Genomic DNA, 15,585 nt, shown 5'->3' with positions numbered 1-15,585 from the left:
TTTTCCAAATTTACTCCTTAACCAGCCCAGGATGCTGGGATTCTGAAGAAAATTCAGAACAACTACCAAGATCTTCTGTCCCAACTCTAGAAGAGAGGGGCAGAAACTACCTCCCAACCCCTTGCAAATTCTAAATCCTCCGCTAGGGGAAAAAAGGCAGAAACAAAGCAAATGGAAAATTTGACGCAAAGGTCCTACTTATGGGGGAAGCTTCCAGTTACTGGATTCCCTCCCCCTTAAACCGCAAGGCCATCAGGATCCTGCTTTTAACAGCCAACAGCCCCTACAGCTGGTGGGGGGGGAAGGCTTTTTAGCAAAGACCAAATTTTGAATCAGCTGCCAGGGTTTCAGCTGTTTTCCTGCCCCCACAGCTTTCCTCCAAAATCAGAGGACTTCCCTGCCCCAGATAACATTTTTAATTTATTTTTTATTTTTTGTTTGCAGAGCCTGAACTTGCAGTCACCCATAAAAAGGAGAGAGTCAAGAGGATTGAAATGGAGAAAAACCAGATTCTTTTGACCTCCTACTGCGTATTTTAAAGAAAATACGCATTTTCACGTTAGGGACATAGAATAGGCTGGACCACAGTCCAGTCCAGGGTAAGTCCTCGACTTACAACAGTTCATTTAGTGACTGACATTATACCACCACTGAAAAAAGGGACTCCACACTTATGACCGTTGCAGCATCCCCAGGGTCACGTGATCAAACTTCAGACACTTGGCAACTGGTTCATATTTATGACCGTTGCTGTGTCCCGGGGGTCACACGATCCCCTTTCGCGACCTTCTGACAAGCAAAGTCAATGGGGAAGCCGGAACAGCCGCGTTCTTAACTTCACAACTGCGGCGATTCGCTTAACAAAATGTTGCAAGAAAAGTCATAAAATGGGGCAAAACTCACTGAACAAATTTCTCACTTAGCAACATAAAATCTCGGCTCAGTTGTGCTCGTGAGTTGAGGGCTACTTATACCCACCTGCCTAAAACCTATACCTCTTCCAACCATTGCTTCTTGAAAACGACTAGAACTGCACAAATAATATTATCTGCGCAAGCCAGATAATTAAAAAAAGCAACAGCCGAAATTGGATTTAAATTTGGATTGCTAAGTATTCTTCCCATCCAGCTTTGACTCTAACTGGGTAATGTTTTAGGGCAGGGGTCCTCAACCTTGGCAACTTTAAGACTTGTGGACTTCAACTCCCAGAATTCCTCAGCCAGCTTTCCCCCCCCCCCATTTTCACGGAGGAGGAAGGGAGGGTTCAAAGTAATAAGCTCAGTTGAAGAGCAAGCTTGCTTACTTTCTTTTGTTGAGTAAAGGCTTAACTAGGCAAGCATCTCAGGTTATTAATTGCTGAGCAATCATAAATTCTGATCTGAGATGCAGGAATGTTGCTGACAGCCGTGGGTGCAAATGAAGACTTTGTCCTTTTCCCCCTTCCCTGCCTCATTAAGGAGCAAAGTCCTTTTTAATAGCCTTCACTGTGTTCTTTTCTGCTTTCCTCCCCCACCAGCTGTTAGAAATGGCATCCTTCCAAGTAGAGTAGATGGGAGAATATGCATACAGGTAATGCTCGACTTAGGATGGCAACTGGGACCAGAATTTCCGTTGCTAAGCAAGGTGGATGTTGAGCAAGTCACACCTGATTTTATGACCTGATTTTGCAATGGTTGTAAGCAAAGCCTTGCAGCTGTTAAGCAAATCACCTGGCCGTTAAGCAAATCTGGTTTCTCCAACTGTTTTTCGGAAGCTGGCTGGGAAGGTTGCACGTGGTCATCATGTGAGGCCAGGAGGCAACAAAAACCATGAATACATGTTGGTTGTGGGCACCTCCATGGGAATGCTGTGACAGTCGTACGTGCGAGGACCAGTTGTAAGTCACTTTTGCAGTACTGTTGTAATTTCGAATGATCAGTAAACAAATGGTTGTAAAGTCTGGGACTATTTGTACTGGCACAATTATAGGTAATAAAGTTTATTTGAGGTTTTGTGATTTCCTGATTGTGTTTCTCGGTGGGCCAAAAGAAGTAACTGTATTATGAATTTAAAGCTTCAATATTTTGCAGGCTCCTACTTCCCTGCAAGGTTCACGGTCTTTTTATTGAACACAACTCTTCGCTAGGCCTTGATTGATGGACTGTGAGACTTTGGACCGACTCTTCCGCAATGTGCAAACCAGCTTCTTCGGTTGCTTCCTTTCCCAGCCTTGGCCCAAAAGCTGGCATGGAGCCCAGCACATTCCAACAGCAGCTCCAAGCCAGGGGAAGCTGTCAGGGAGCGGAAACAGGCCCTGGGGCACATCTCCCCCTCCTTGGCTGGGATCTGTGGCAGCCGCCCCTGAGCCCGTCAAGCAATGGAGAGGAAGGCAGGGTTCACACAACCTCTGGGCTAGCATTGGGTTAACTGGCTGATTCTAGTGTGTTGCATTGACCCGGTTCACATGGCTAGATTAGAGTTAGTGTGTTGCATGGACTCAATAAACCAGGGGTCTTCAAACTTGGCCCTTTTATGACTTGTGGACTTCAACTCCCAGAATCCCTCAGCCAGCGTGTCTGGCTGAGGAATTCTGGGAGTTGAAGTCCACAAGTCATAAAAGGGCCAAGTTTGAAGACCCCTGCAATAAACCATCTCTTAGCCAGCATGCCTTGCAGGCCTCTTCTTGGCCAAAGTTCAAGACACTCCCATGATGCTTTGCGGCCGAGCGGTCCTTTGACCAATCCCCGGGCAGCCTTGGCTCAGAACCAGGCCTTTCCCATCAGCCTTTGCTTCTCCACCGTCTCGACGTTAAAGGAGGGAGGGCGGGGCTTCTCTTGGTTGAGCGATCAAGACGACCGTTGGAAAATCTCCCCCCCCCCCCGTTTCTTTTCTGCAACTGAAATCTTATTGGTTCATAAGAAGAAGAGGGACAGGGTTGGGACTGAAGTCACGTCTACCAATTAAAATAAAGATCGAGGGTTGCCGGCCCAATGGGATTCCAGAAAGGAGAGTGATGGGCACAAAATCTGCCAATAAATTTAACTCCTTGGAGCAAACGGGGTATCCTTATAGGACCCAATCAGGGCGCCCGTTTGAGATTTGGCGCAATCCGGTTTCGAACGGCTGAGATTGACCCTTCCTTGAGCCAATGGGATTTCAGGGTCAAACCGTGGCTTTTCAGGGGACCCGACGGTTTTATGAAGAAGAAGGAGGGAAGTTCACGAGGAGCAATGTGGTGGGGCGGGATGCCGCGCCGAGAGACGTCGCCTTGATCCAATGAGTTTGTAGGAAGAGGGGACGGATGTTCCTGCTGGCCAACGGAGAAGGCCAGGACCTTTGATAAACTGATGCGAGAACGAATCATATCGGCAGGCGGGAGACGTCGACCCTATGGCGGCGGAGGGCGGGACAAGGGTAGGTAAGGCACCGCCTCGACCCAATGAGAGCCCCGCCAGCCTTGAGCGACGGCGGGCCAGCCCAATAGAGGCGGGCCTGAGGTGGGAGCGAGGGTGGGCTGGGGTAGTGTGGGCGCCATGTCGCGGCGGAGGTGGCGAGGTTCGCAGAGCGGCGAAGGTGGCGGCGGCTCGGGACGCGGAGGGGACATGGTGAAGATGGCTGGCGGAGGAGGCGGAGGAGGAGGCGGCGGCGGCGGCTCCGGCCGTTACTACGGGGGCGGCCCTGAAGGCGGGCGCGCCCCGAAGCGCCAGAAAACGGAGAACGCGGATCACGGGCCGGGGGGAGCGGCCGGCGGCGGCGGGGTGAGAGTGGCCGCTGGGCGAAGGAAGGAAGGACTACAACTCCCGTCACCCCTCAGAGCCAGCGGAGGGGGAGGGGAAGGTTGGCAGTTCCACGGGGTGCGTGGCGGCTGGGAAAGAGGGGAGCTGTAGTCTCCCCGCGTGGAGCCTCCGGGGGCAGGCGCAGTCTACCGTGAGCATCCCGCCTCTTTTGCCAAGCGCTGAAAAGCCGGGCCTCCCAAGGGGGAAAGGGCGGCTGCCCTAGCAGGCAAGTAGAGCTTCCCTCGACGGGAGCAGTCCACCCTCCGAGCAGGGAGGAGAGGGGCTGCCTGCTTAGCGGACGCCTTGAGGCGATGCCTTAACACCGCTGGGCCGCTAGGACCCCTTGACGACCTGGGGGGGGGGACTACAATTCCCAGAATTCCTGAGCCAGCCTTCACACGACCCCAGTTGAGCAGCCCTTTGAAAGAGGGGCAAGACTTGGGGGTTCGCCCCGGGTTCAAGTCAGGACTGGAAAGCCCTTAAGGAAGGGTTGGCCTTGACTAGCAGAGCCTTAGGGATCCACCAAAGCCGCCTCCCAGGCTCAGACCCCCCCCTCCCCGCTGCAAATGTGAACTAAAAGGCAGGTGTACCTGTGAGAAAAGCTCTTTAGGTTTGGAAAGAGTGGCTTGTTTGCGTGCTTAATTAGGATTTGTTGCACGCTGCTGCTGCTCAAAGCCAGGGCCTGTGGAGGGAAGGTGGTGATGGGGACCAGGCTAGGCTCATCCTGCAGCATCCGGTTGCATCCGCTGTCCAAGTTCTGCAGGCCCAGTAATTTCGTCCTGTTTTAAGAGTGGACCTGTGGCTGGAGGCTCTTTCCTCAAGTCGCGCTTAAACTGCCTTGGACTGCTTTCAGTTTGGGTCTATGCATTTTGCAGAGGTTTTTGTAGCGATTTGCTTGGCGGGTGGTTAACTGTGAAGTACGAGTTGCTTTGCATAATGAGATGGGCTGCGTATAAATTTAATAAATTACTGGATTTATTTATGTAGACGGTGGGTTTAAATTTACTAGAATGGTCAAAGGGTATGTGGGATATATTTCCCTCTTGGAACAGGAAGCATTTGCTTAGAGCAGTGACTCCCAACCTTTTTTTATACCTTGCGCCCCTTACAATAGTTTGAAATAACAGCAACAAAATATGCATATACGCTGTAATTTTGAAAACCCAAGCTCTTGCACCCCCTGGAATATGGTCTCGCACCCCTGGTTGGCAACCCCTGGCCTAGAGCAAGGAAGGGGCTTTGAGTGTGAATTGGCCAAAGAAATGTAACTCTTTTCACGGAAGCTGGGACCAGAGGAGGTGTGCTGGATCCCGCCAACAGCCACTTCTGTTGCTTCCCATCAATATATAAAGTAGGCTGTAGTTATCAAGGATGACTTTTTTCCTTCTTAATTTTCTTAGTCCCACTAAAAAAAATAAAGCAGTAACTTAACTACCTCTGATGACGGAATTCCATTTTAACTGCTAAGTTACCTATCCTCTGCCTAAATAAATCCTTTTGAGCTACATAGCGTTGCTTCAGCTGTTCCAGTATGCACTCTCCCAGAAACGCTTCTTTGTGTAAGAGCCTCCTCTTTTGCCCTAGAATTTTACAAGGGGGGTGTTAAATTTTTTATTTTTAATTTTAATTCCATTTATATCCCGCCCTTCTGCGAAGACTCAGGGCGGTTTACAAGCTTAGCAGTAGCCTTCATTCTATGTATATGCTTGCTTATTAGGGCTTTTACACACACCCCCAAGCGGCATTATTACAAAGTCAGCTTACCGTAATTGCCCCCAACAATCTGGGTCCTCATTTTACCTACCTTCGGAAGGATGGAAGGCTGAGTCAACCTTGAGCCTGGTGGGATGCGAACCTGCACTAATTGCAGGCAGCTGGTGTTACTTAAGGAGGCATTAGCCCACTGCTCCACCAAGACTCATAAATGACCTCCTCTTCTCTCGCAGGAGAACTATGATGATCCTCACAAGCCGGCTGCTTCTCCTGTGGTCCACATCAGGGGTCTGATTGATGGTGTGGTGGAAGCTGATCTGGTGGAGGCCTTGCAAGAATTTGGCCCAATCAGGTGAGGGATGGGCAGCCAGAAAGCCCAGGGGGAGGGATAGCATGACAGATGGTGCATGTTCAGTGACCAAGTTCTTTTTTCTCTCTCTCTTTCCCCCAGCTATGTGGTGGTGATGCCCAAAAAGAGGCAGGCTCTAGTAGAGTTTGAGGACATACTAGGAGCGTGCAATGCTGTGAATTACGCAGCGGACAATCAGATCTACATAGCTGGGCATCCGGCCTTTGTCAACTATTCTACCAGTCAGAAGATCTCGCGGCCCGGTGACTCGGATGATTCTCGAGGAGTAAACAACGTCTTGCTCTTCACCATTCTGAACCCCATCTACTCCATTACGACGGTGCGTTATGAGGCTGCTTTTTGTGGGGGACCCAAATGTAGGACGTGGCAGTCCTGGCTTTCATTGGGCCTCCAAGCCTGCTTTTGGACCCAGTCAGGGAGAGCAGACTGAGGGTTAAGATGATGTCTGAATGGTATGTGGGTCTGTCTCCTTGTTTCAACAAATGGAGTGTTGACGTCTCTGGTAGGCAGAGATCTTGTGAGATCTTGTTGACTTTTATGGTCTTTCTCTTGCAGGATGTCTTGTATACCATCTGCAACCCGTGTGGTCCGGTTCAGCGCATTGTCATCTTTAGAAAAAATGGGGTCCAAGCTATGGTGGAATATCCTTTCCTTTCTGAAGCAGAACCGTCTTTCAAGTGGGTTGGAGGAGAGGCATCACTTTTTTGGCTAGTATCAACCATCCCGTTGGCCTATGCAGCAAAAGAAAAAACTCCTGGGACATTGTTTACCGAGAGTTTTAACTTTACTGATAGATCCAGACGGGCATAGAAGAAGCTAGCTCTGAGGTTTTTGCACGAAAAACAGCATAATTAACTTCCCCTTTTCCCCATTTGGGCCACGCCTTGTCCATTGTCTACCAATCCAACGTGTTCGTTTTGTTTTTTGAAAACACGCTGCACCTTCAGAAGGTCCCTGTCCCACGGCCTTGGCGTCTCCTCCGGACGTTCTCAGGTTACAAAGGACTGGCATAAATTCCTCATCTCCCTCCAAGGCTCCCAATACATCCCAAGCATTCTCCCTCCCTCCCTCCCTCCCATCGTCTGTGTTGTCAAGCTGTGAGTAAAGGTGTGTTACCAGTTAACGCTGCTGGGTAAACAAGCAAGGTTAGCCGCTTAAAGAAAGTTGACTAGGAAGCATCCAGTTAAAGGTTTCCTTAATTCTGCAAACATTTGATTCTGTGCAAAGCGCTCAGAGAGCAAAAGCTTCATTGAACGGGGCTGACATTTACTCTGGCTGCTGCACTCTGAAGATTGAATATGCCAAGGTGAGCGGTGGGTGTGGCAGAAGAGGGGACTGGCTCCTGCGTTGTCCAGGAGGGCACCACTCGTTTTCTGAATCAGATGGGATTTGCAAACACGAAATGGTGCAGGTGTGGTTGTTACTTTGCAGTAAGACACCTGGCGAAGAGGGAAAGGCATCATAAGTTGGAAAAATTGGGGAAATGGCAGGGATTCCTACCCGGTTTTGTAAAATACAGGTAGTCCTTGACTTATGGGCATAATTAAGCTGGCCAATTATGCTTGTAAGTCTTGATGGTTGTCCAGTGGATTATTCTGCAACCAACCTGATTCTAGGATCTTTAATGCAGCAGTCCTTAACATACTCGGGCTGGTTTTTGTGGGAAACCAGGAGGGAAAGGTTTCCGGCAAAAATGTGGATTACGGCCATAGAATTAGGGCTTGTGAACGCAGGCCAGGTTGTCGGGGATCCAAAATGCACACAGGATTATGGGGTGGGGGCAGCTGTTGGAACCTCAGAATCAGATTGTAAGTAGCTTTTGGGGAATCCATCAGGACTTTGAAGGGTCACTAAGCAGCCAGTCATAAGTTGAGGATTACCTCTAGGTTAAAGTAACACTTGCAGTGGCTGCCAGGAATAAGGACGCTTAACATGGCCCTTGGCAGCCAGATGTTTGATGTTAAATTTGACACACACACACACAAAATTTACAGGTCCGGCATTCTTACTAGGAAGCCGGTCAAGCCTGAGCACGTAGCAAAAAATGCGCCTGCTTTTATAATAAACAGTTGTGCTAATTGTCATCTATTACAGGCTACAGCGGAACAGATAAGTACTACTTAATGGTTATAAGCCAGTTAGGTCACTCTCTTGTGACAGCTCAGCGGCCAGCATGACCACAGAGCATCACTTTGCGGCTCCCTTTCTCGAGCTCCATCTCTTGAATCCCCCCCAGCTTAGTTGTGAACATTTGTGCTTCGTTTTTAGCCCACCCGCTTGAACGTCTTCAAGAATGACCAGGACACCTGGGACTACACCAACCCTAACCTCAGCGGGCAAGGTAACCTTGATCGCCTGCTCTCAAGCTACACACAGACCCTTTGTTATCCTCTTGAAGAGCACACTTCCTCCAGCTGAATTGTGTGATGTAATGCCATTTGCCTGCTGTCCAACACAGGGGGCCCGATTTGGGAAGCCTGGAGGGCAGGGCAACAGCTTCTTGGCTCCAGCCACAGGAGGCTTCTCGAGATGCAGTTGGGGGGGGGTGAGGGGTGTGTGTGTTGAGAATAGCCATAAGGGAATTGGGGTGGCTTCATCTCCCTGATCGCGTCTGGTCAGGTACGCTTCCCCCTCGGTGTTGCATCACCAGCCCATGTGTGGGCTACTAGGAAGGTGGCGATGTAGTAGCAGGGAGGGGAGTCGGAAAGGAGGCTGGGCTCAGATTCTGGGGCATCCCAGAATGAACGCTAGGGAGCTTTAACTCCTGGAGGGTCGGGAGATGGCTGTTTCCCTCTTGTTTGGAAGTCTCGAGCCGTACACACCTCTGGCCCCTGTGCTGACCTAGCTACCTCCTTTGTGGGTCTGGGGGCATATATCCAATTTCTGCCGTTCCATGGGTGGAGGGCGGGCAAAGGGGAAAGGTGCTTCTCTTGTGTTCAAGGAAACGTGTATGCAGACTCTGGGACTTGGGAGGGTGGCATACACCTTGGGGGCCGAAGGGGTCTCTGGTGCCATTTCCTTGAGGGACTGAGAGTGTGGGGGGGTCACCATCTGCGTCAGCTCAGTCTAAAGCTAGTGGGAAGCCCTGCCTTGGCCGGCCTGCCTTGCTGCACCGTGCAGAAAGCGGCACGTTCCCTTTGCGAGGTGGGCAGCGTCGCCCCTCCGAGCACGACCTCAGCTTAAAACAGGCTGGGCTTTTACAGGAGGCCGGGCAGTTGAGTTGTTTGGCTCCACGGACCAAACAAGCCTGGGGAGGCTGTTGGATGGCGGGGGGGTGGGGATGGGGTGCAGGGGGTGGGGGCTCTGGCAGAGGTCACTTTTGACCCCGCCCTCACGGCGAAGCAAGCAATGGCATTACATGACTTGACATGAACATGACTCACTTTCTCCTCCAAGGTACATACCTAGGCGCTGTGCAGATGGGCAGTGGCTTAAGTTGGCAGGGCTGGGGAGTTCAGAAGCTGCCTCCCGGCTCCCTGCCCTCCCTCAGGCTGGGCACCGAGGAGGTGCGATAGATCTGGCCTTTCCCCAGCTCTGAACAGATTTCCCACATGGCCCTGGGGGACCCGTGCGCAGCTGCCGTGGAAGCTCTGAATTGCCTGTGATCTGCCTTCTGCTAGACACTCTCTAACACTACACAGTGTAGGAAAAAAAAAAAAGCAAGCTCAACTTTGCACTAGCTCTGCCTGGGAGAAAACACGCAGCATCTTAAGCGCACCTGAAAGGCAACAGATTTGAGTTCATTTCCTCACATCAAGGACACAACACCGCGACCCGAGAGACATCTACAAGCACAGAGGGAGACAGAGAAAGAGAGAGAGACAGAGAGAGACTGACTCACCAGGCCACGACATGCTTACAAAACAAAACAAAAAAAACAAACTTTGAACCCAAGAAGGGAACACAGAAAATAGGAAAACACCACAGGGGTCTCAGACAGAGCGCGCCAACGGTCTTAACGGAGAACGGAGTAGATCCCCGAGACCCTTCAAGATATAAGATGCTCTCCACATCAACTTGGCTTGGTTTGGGAGGGCCTCTCATTACTCTTTCCTTGCAGTCCTCGGCTGCCGACATTTTATCAGCGCCAAGTGGAGACAGGCACAAAACCCCAAGTCCCCGAGAGCCCCCAGTTCCCTAGAGACTGGGGGGGTCTTGTCCGCCTCAGGGGCACTTGAGATCCAAGGCACACTCCACTAACAGAGGAGAGAGACACGCACACGGGAGACCTACACAGCCAGAAGCACCAAAACCTGATTTAACAGCACATGACCAAAAAAAAAAAAAAAAAAAATCAGGAGATGCAACACGGAAGGGACACTCACTACACCTTGGTTATGTCCCTTTTTTTTTTCCTTGATACCATCCGAAGACAAAAAACAAAAAAACAAAATCTGTGAGCCCTTTTTCATTTAATTTTTTTTTAAAAAAAATTTAATTGTGTCAGTTTGGTGCCTTTTGACGTGAATTTGACTCTGAAACCATGTAACGCAGGGTCGCAGTGTATGTTTGATGGGACGCCATCTTTCAGAACTGTGCTTACACTGTTGAAGCGTCCAATGGTAAGAGAAATGCAGAATATATATGTGACAAGGGACATTGTACTGTAAACTCCTGCTGTAAGTAGCCTTTTTCAATCTTTGTAATGACTATTGAAATAAACTGCGAAACTCTTTTTTACTTTTTTTTTTTTAAAAAAAAAACACCAAACGAGAATTGTATGACTTGCTTATAAATTCTTCTGTCTTGTATTTCGATTTGCGTTTAAACTGGACAGTTGCTACTTTTGCTTTGCTTTGCCATCTTCTACTTGGTCTTGTTTTAATCCTTTTAGCTCTGCTAGAGGTGGGGAGTGGGCTGCCAAGAATTTTGTTTCGTCTCCCCCCCCCCCGCTGCCCTAATGTTCGAACTGGTGGTGAAATTGGCTTCTGTTGATCCTTTTGCTTTATTACTATTATTTTTTTAAATAATAAAAACCCTTCCCTGCCACAAGGTTAAATTTCAGGAGGAAAGTGAACAGACTCGGGATGGCCAGATAGATTGTTGAGACTTAACGCTCTGGTATCCAACAGAGTTCTAGTTCGTCAGCTGCTTAAATAAAAGCCCGGAAGACGCACCGGAGCTTTTACGTTCGAGGCAGTGTCAGGATCTGTCCCAAATGGCCCCTTCCAGCATTCACTGAACTATAGAAGGGACAGCCAGGGTGGGCGGGGAGGACACATGGGGGTGCACTGTGCCACTGAAGAGCAGGTGCTGTTTTTAACACCCTCCCCAGCCCCCTTTTCTCCCATGGTGGAAAAGAGAGACGTTCCAAGGAAACTGGAGGTTGTAATATGGAGAGTGCCGCAGGCCAGCCTTGTGGCCTAACTCGAGGTCTCCCCACATGGAGGTCTGCCCCAGAAAGCAAGCCGATTGAACTGTTTGGGTGAAGTTTCTGATGTTCGTCTCCTTTTCACAGGGGAGCCGGGCGGGAATATGAACAAGCGCCAGAGGCAGCCGCCTCTCCTCGGGGACCATCCTGCTGAATACGGTGAGGCCCGGTCCGTGGGGCAGCATCCCCGGCCCTCCTCCAGCTTTGCCCTGGCATCGGCTGACGTTTTGCTTCCTCCTCCAGGAGGGCCTCACGGCGGCTACCACAGCCACTACCATGACGAAGGCTACGGCCCTCCTCCTCCTCATTACGAAGGGAGGCGGATGGGCCCGCCCGTGGGAGGCCGTCACCGAGGACCCAGCCGCTACGGGCCTCAGTACGGGCACCCGCCGCCTCCGCCGCCGCCTCCGGAGTACGGCCCCCACGCCGACAGCCCCGTGTTGATGGTCTACGGCCTGGACCAGTCTAAGATGAACTGTGACCGTGTTTTCAACGTCTTCTGCCTCTATGGAAATGTGGAGAAGGTGAGCTGCCGAGGGAGAGGGCGGATCCGGGGGTGGCAGAGCTGGTGGGCCCGGCACGGCTTAGTCTGGAGCCGTCACTTCTTTGGAAACAGGTTTGAGTTAAAAACAGCAGGCAGGCTGGTGTGGGCTTATGAGTACTAGCCAGGAAAAAGGCAAGCCGGGCTTGAGACTATTGCCTGAAGACTCCAGGTAGTCCTCGAATTAGGACCACAACGGAGCCCAAAATTTTAGCTGCTAAGCAAGACAAGCGTCCAGTGGGTTTTGCCCCATTTTTTTACCACTTCCCCTGCGATGGTTGTCAGAGGAATCACTGCAGTTGTTGAGTTAGTAACGCCGCTGTGAAGCGAATCTAGCTTCCCTGTTGACTTTGCCTGTCAGAAGGTTGTAAAACGGGGATCACATGACCCCGGGAACACTGCAACTGTCGTAAACACCAGTCAGTTGCCAAGGGTCTGAATTTTGATCACCCGACAGTGATCAGGGGATGTTGAAACGGTCGTGTGAAAAACGCGCGCTTCTTGCAGCACTGTTGTGACTTCACACCAATGGCTGGTTATAAGTCGAGGAGCACCTGCAAGTGATTGGGAGGGGGTATGCAGAGGCTGGTTGAGGTTTAAAACGGAGCCTTTGAAAGCGCTGTGCTTTTGCCCTCTCTGGCGGTTTGAACCAAGAAATGCTTTTTTTGTTTTTAAGGTGAAGTTCATGAAAAGCAAGCCTGGGGCAGCCATGGTGGAGATGGCAGACGGCTACGCGGTGGACCGAGCCATCACCCACCTCAACAACAACTTCATGTTCGATCAGAAGTTGAATGTGTGGTGAGTCTCACCTGCATTGTTCCCCAGACCTTCCTGAGGAGTCAGGGTCAAAACCAAGGGGGCACAAACTTGTCTTGGTTTGTCCACAGCGTGTCAAAGCAACAGGCCATCATGCCTGGTCAGTCCTACGGTCTTGAGGACGGCTCCTGCAGCTACAAAGATTTCAGCGGCTCCCGGAACAATCGGTTCTCGACCCCGGAGCAAGCCGCCAAGAACCGGATCCAGCATCCCAGCAACGTGCTCCATTTCTTTAACGCACCTCTGGAAGTGACGGAAGATAACTTCTACGAGGTAAGGAGTTTGACCCGGGGGCAGCTTCAGCCTGCTCGGCCATAGTAGGGGGGAAATAATGCAGCCGTTGGTTTATTGATTTATATTCCGTGTTTCTTAAACACCCCCCACCCCCCCCGAGAGAGTTTAGGGAGAATCAAAACCTGCTGCCCTCCGTGTATGACACGATGACGACTTTAATGAATCCAGATAGCATCTGACTCCCAAATGTAGCTTACATTCCCAAAGGCAGGAAGCAGTAATCCTAAAGGGGGGAAAAAGGGCTTGTACGTCTGGATATGATGCTAGCAGAGTCTCTGGTGTGCCTAGAAGTAGCAACTGCAGTGGACCCAGTTCGGCCCCCTTGCTGGTTCCTCTCGGTGGCAAGTCCCTTAGGTCCTAAGCTTGGATGTGAGCTTGGTCTTTATTTGGCCTCACAAGAGGAGAACGGATTAATGCTCATTTTTGACAGAAGTGACAACAAGAAGCGGCTGTGAAGTCGTTCTAAAAAACATTGGACCAAAAACAATAGTGACCTGTTCAGTCATTTTCTACTCAGCCCAAACATTTAAATGAGCTGTTTTTGCTGTAAGGAGATGTTTAAAAGCCTCTTTCCTTTGGGCTCCTACCAATACATGTTCGACACAGCACAGAAAAGTATGTAAAACCCAGTTCTACGATTTTATTTATTTTAATTCCATTTATATCCCGCCCTTCTCCGAAGACTCAGGGCGGCTTACAAGCTTAGCAGTAGCCTTCATTCTATGTATATGCCTGCTTATTAGGGCTTTCACACCCCCCCCCCCAAGCGGCATTATTACAAAGTCAGCTTATTGCCCCCAACAATCTGGGTCCTCATTTTACCTACCTCGGAAGGATGGAAGGCTGAGTCAACCTTGAGCCTGGTGGGATGCGAACCTGTACTAATTGCAGGCAGCTGGTGTTACTTAAGGAGGCATCAGCCCACTGTAAACTGTATGGGAAGGCAGTGGCGTCTCTGCAAGAGCCCCTGGGAACGGGACTTGAGTGAAGATGAGATTCCCAAAATACGCATTGGCGTGATCAGGGTAGTGGCTTAACGATCCTGTTACATACGTGGCATTTTCTCCCCCCCATCAGATTTGCGATGAGCTGGGGGTGAAGAGACCGGCTTCTGTCAAGGTGTTTTCAGGAAAGAGTAAGTAGCCCTGTGCAGAGAGCGGTCTTGGGAACGCTGCTGCTTGGAAAGAAGGGACCGAGGGCCACGCTGTTCTAGGACAGCAGAGTGGACCTGGGCGATCGGAACTGTAGTCCAGCCCTTAAGGGTTTGCCCGCCTCTGTTCAGAGGAGGTGGGCCTGTCCCAGCTTAACCCACACCTTGCTTGAAACGCCCACAGGTGAGCGGAGCTCGTCGGGACTGCTGGAGTGGGAAACCAAAGGGGACGCGCTGGAGACGCTGGCTTTCCTCAACCATTATCAGATGAAAAACCCAAGTAAGCCCCTGTCGCATTTTTTTAGATGCTGAAACGGGGGGCCTCGATTCCCCAAGAGGATTTGGGAATCTCCCTGCTCTTTCCCCCTTCCTCTGTTCAATTCTACTGGTGGGAAAGGTAAGCTAGTAGGTCTTAAAACACCAACAGATTGGAGACCTGGCCAAGTTAACCTCTTGGAAGGGGGGAAAAGCAGCCCCTGGCACATTCTGAACTGTGCCTCAGTGTTTGGAACAGAAGTGTCCGACCTGGGTAAGTTTTAAGACCTGTGGACTTCCTCTCCCAAATCCACTTCACAACCATGTTAGTAACTTTAACCACTGCAGTGGTTCACGTAACCACTGTGGCAAAAATGGTTGTAAAATGGAGCAAAACTCAATTGTCTGGCTTAGCCACTGAAATTTGAGGCTCAATTGTTGTCATAAGATGAGGACTACCTGCAGGCACTAAGTGCAAATAATATCTCACGTGTTTTTTGTTTAAATCTGATTGCAGTGAGAGGTTTATTTGTTTTAAGACATTTTCTTGACTTTAGCCCAAAATGGGAGATGTTGGGAATGCTTGAGAAATCTTTCTTTCTTTTTTTCTTTCTTTCTTTCTTTCTTTCTTTCTTTCTTTCTTTCTTTCTTTCTTTCTTTCTTTCTTTCTTTCTTTCTTTCTTTCTTTCTTTCTTTCTTTTTCTTTCTTTCTCTTTCTTTCTTTCTTTCTTTCTTTCTTTCTTTCTTTCTTTCTTTCTTTCTTTCTTCTTTCTCTGTTGATGACACTTTTTATTTTTGAGTAAAGTTGAGGCGACTCATAAACCTACGTCTGGCTTTCTCCTAGATGGGCCATACCCCTACACACTGAAACTCTGCTTCTCAACCGCCCAGCACGCTTCCTAATTGCTCTTTGGTTCCTGACCAAGAAGACTGCTCCGTTAACTTTCTTGTGTGTGATCTTTTTTTTTTTTGGCAAAGCTCCCGTGTCGTCCCCCCCCCTTTTTTTTAAAACAATAAAAAAGATTAATTAGATGCTGCCTGCAGCTAGGTCAGCTGGGAAGAAAAAGGCCTGTGGCATTCTTACGATATCGGATTTTAAAACGATCGTACGTGTGACATGTTTTTTCCCCCCATTCATAAAATGTGTGCTGCCTGTGCTAGTTGGCACATTTAATAAAGCTGTTTGGAAAATAAATTGTTGTAAAAACTGATCTGGTCACGTCTCGGGAAGTTTTTGTAGAAGGGGGCAGGCAGGTATGTCGTGTGTGTTTTTTGTGAACGGAATTAAGTTGGTCCGGGTATCTCAACCTTGTTTCCATG

General features: G+C 49.8%; 1 protein-coding gene across 2 annotated transcripts; it reads left to right on the top strand.

Annotated features, from left to right (window-relative positions):
- Window positions 1–3,501: 3,501 nt before the first annotated feature.
- HNRNPL (heterogeneous nuclear ribonucleoprotein L) lies at window positions 3,502–15,476 on the top strand. Of its 2 annotated transcripts, XM_083369431.1 has the most exons (13): window positions 3,502–3,737; window positions 5,702–5,820; window positions 5,920–6,157; window positions 6,394–6,481; window positions 7,050–7,144; window positions 8,107–8,179; window positions 11,297–11,368; window positions 11,453–11,733; window positions 12,427–12,548; window positions 12,638–12,839; window positions 13,938–13,995; window positions 14,195–14,290; window positions 15,110–15,476. In XM_083369431.1, exons 1-13 carry the CDS (start codon window positions 3,513–3,515, stop codon window positions 15,166–15,168), a joined length of 1,728 nt encoding a protein of 575 aa, XP_083225557.1. In that variant the 5' UTR covers window positions 3,502–3,512; the 3' UTR covers window positions 15,169–15,476. The 2 variants fall into 2 exon arrangements, with proteins under 2 accessions (XP_083225557.1, XP_083225556.1); XM_083369430.1 differs by having other exon boundaries at window positions 11,297–11,733.
- The last annotated feature ends 109 nt before the right edge of the window (window positions 15,477–15,585 follow it).

This window comes from Vipera ursinii (genome assembly GCF_947247035.1).
Source record: "Vipera ursinii genome assembly, chromosome: 9".
NCBI lineage: Eukaryota > Metazoa > Chordata > Lepidosauria > Squamata > Viperidae > Vipera > Vipera ursinii.
Note: the sequence above shows the minus strand (reverse complement) of the source record. Positions and strands in the feature narration are given on the sequence as shown.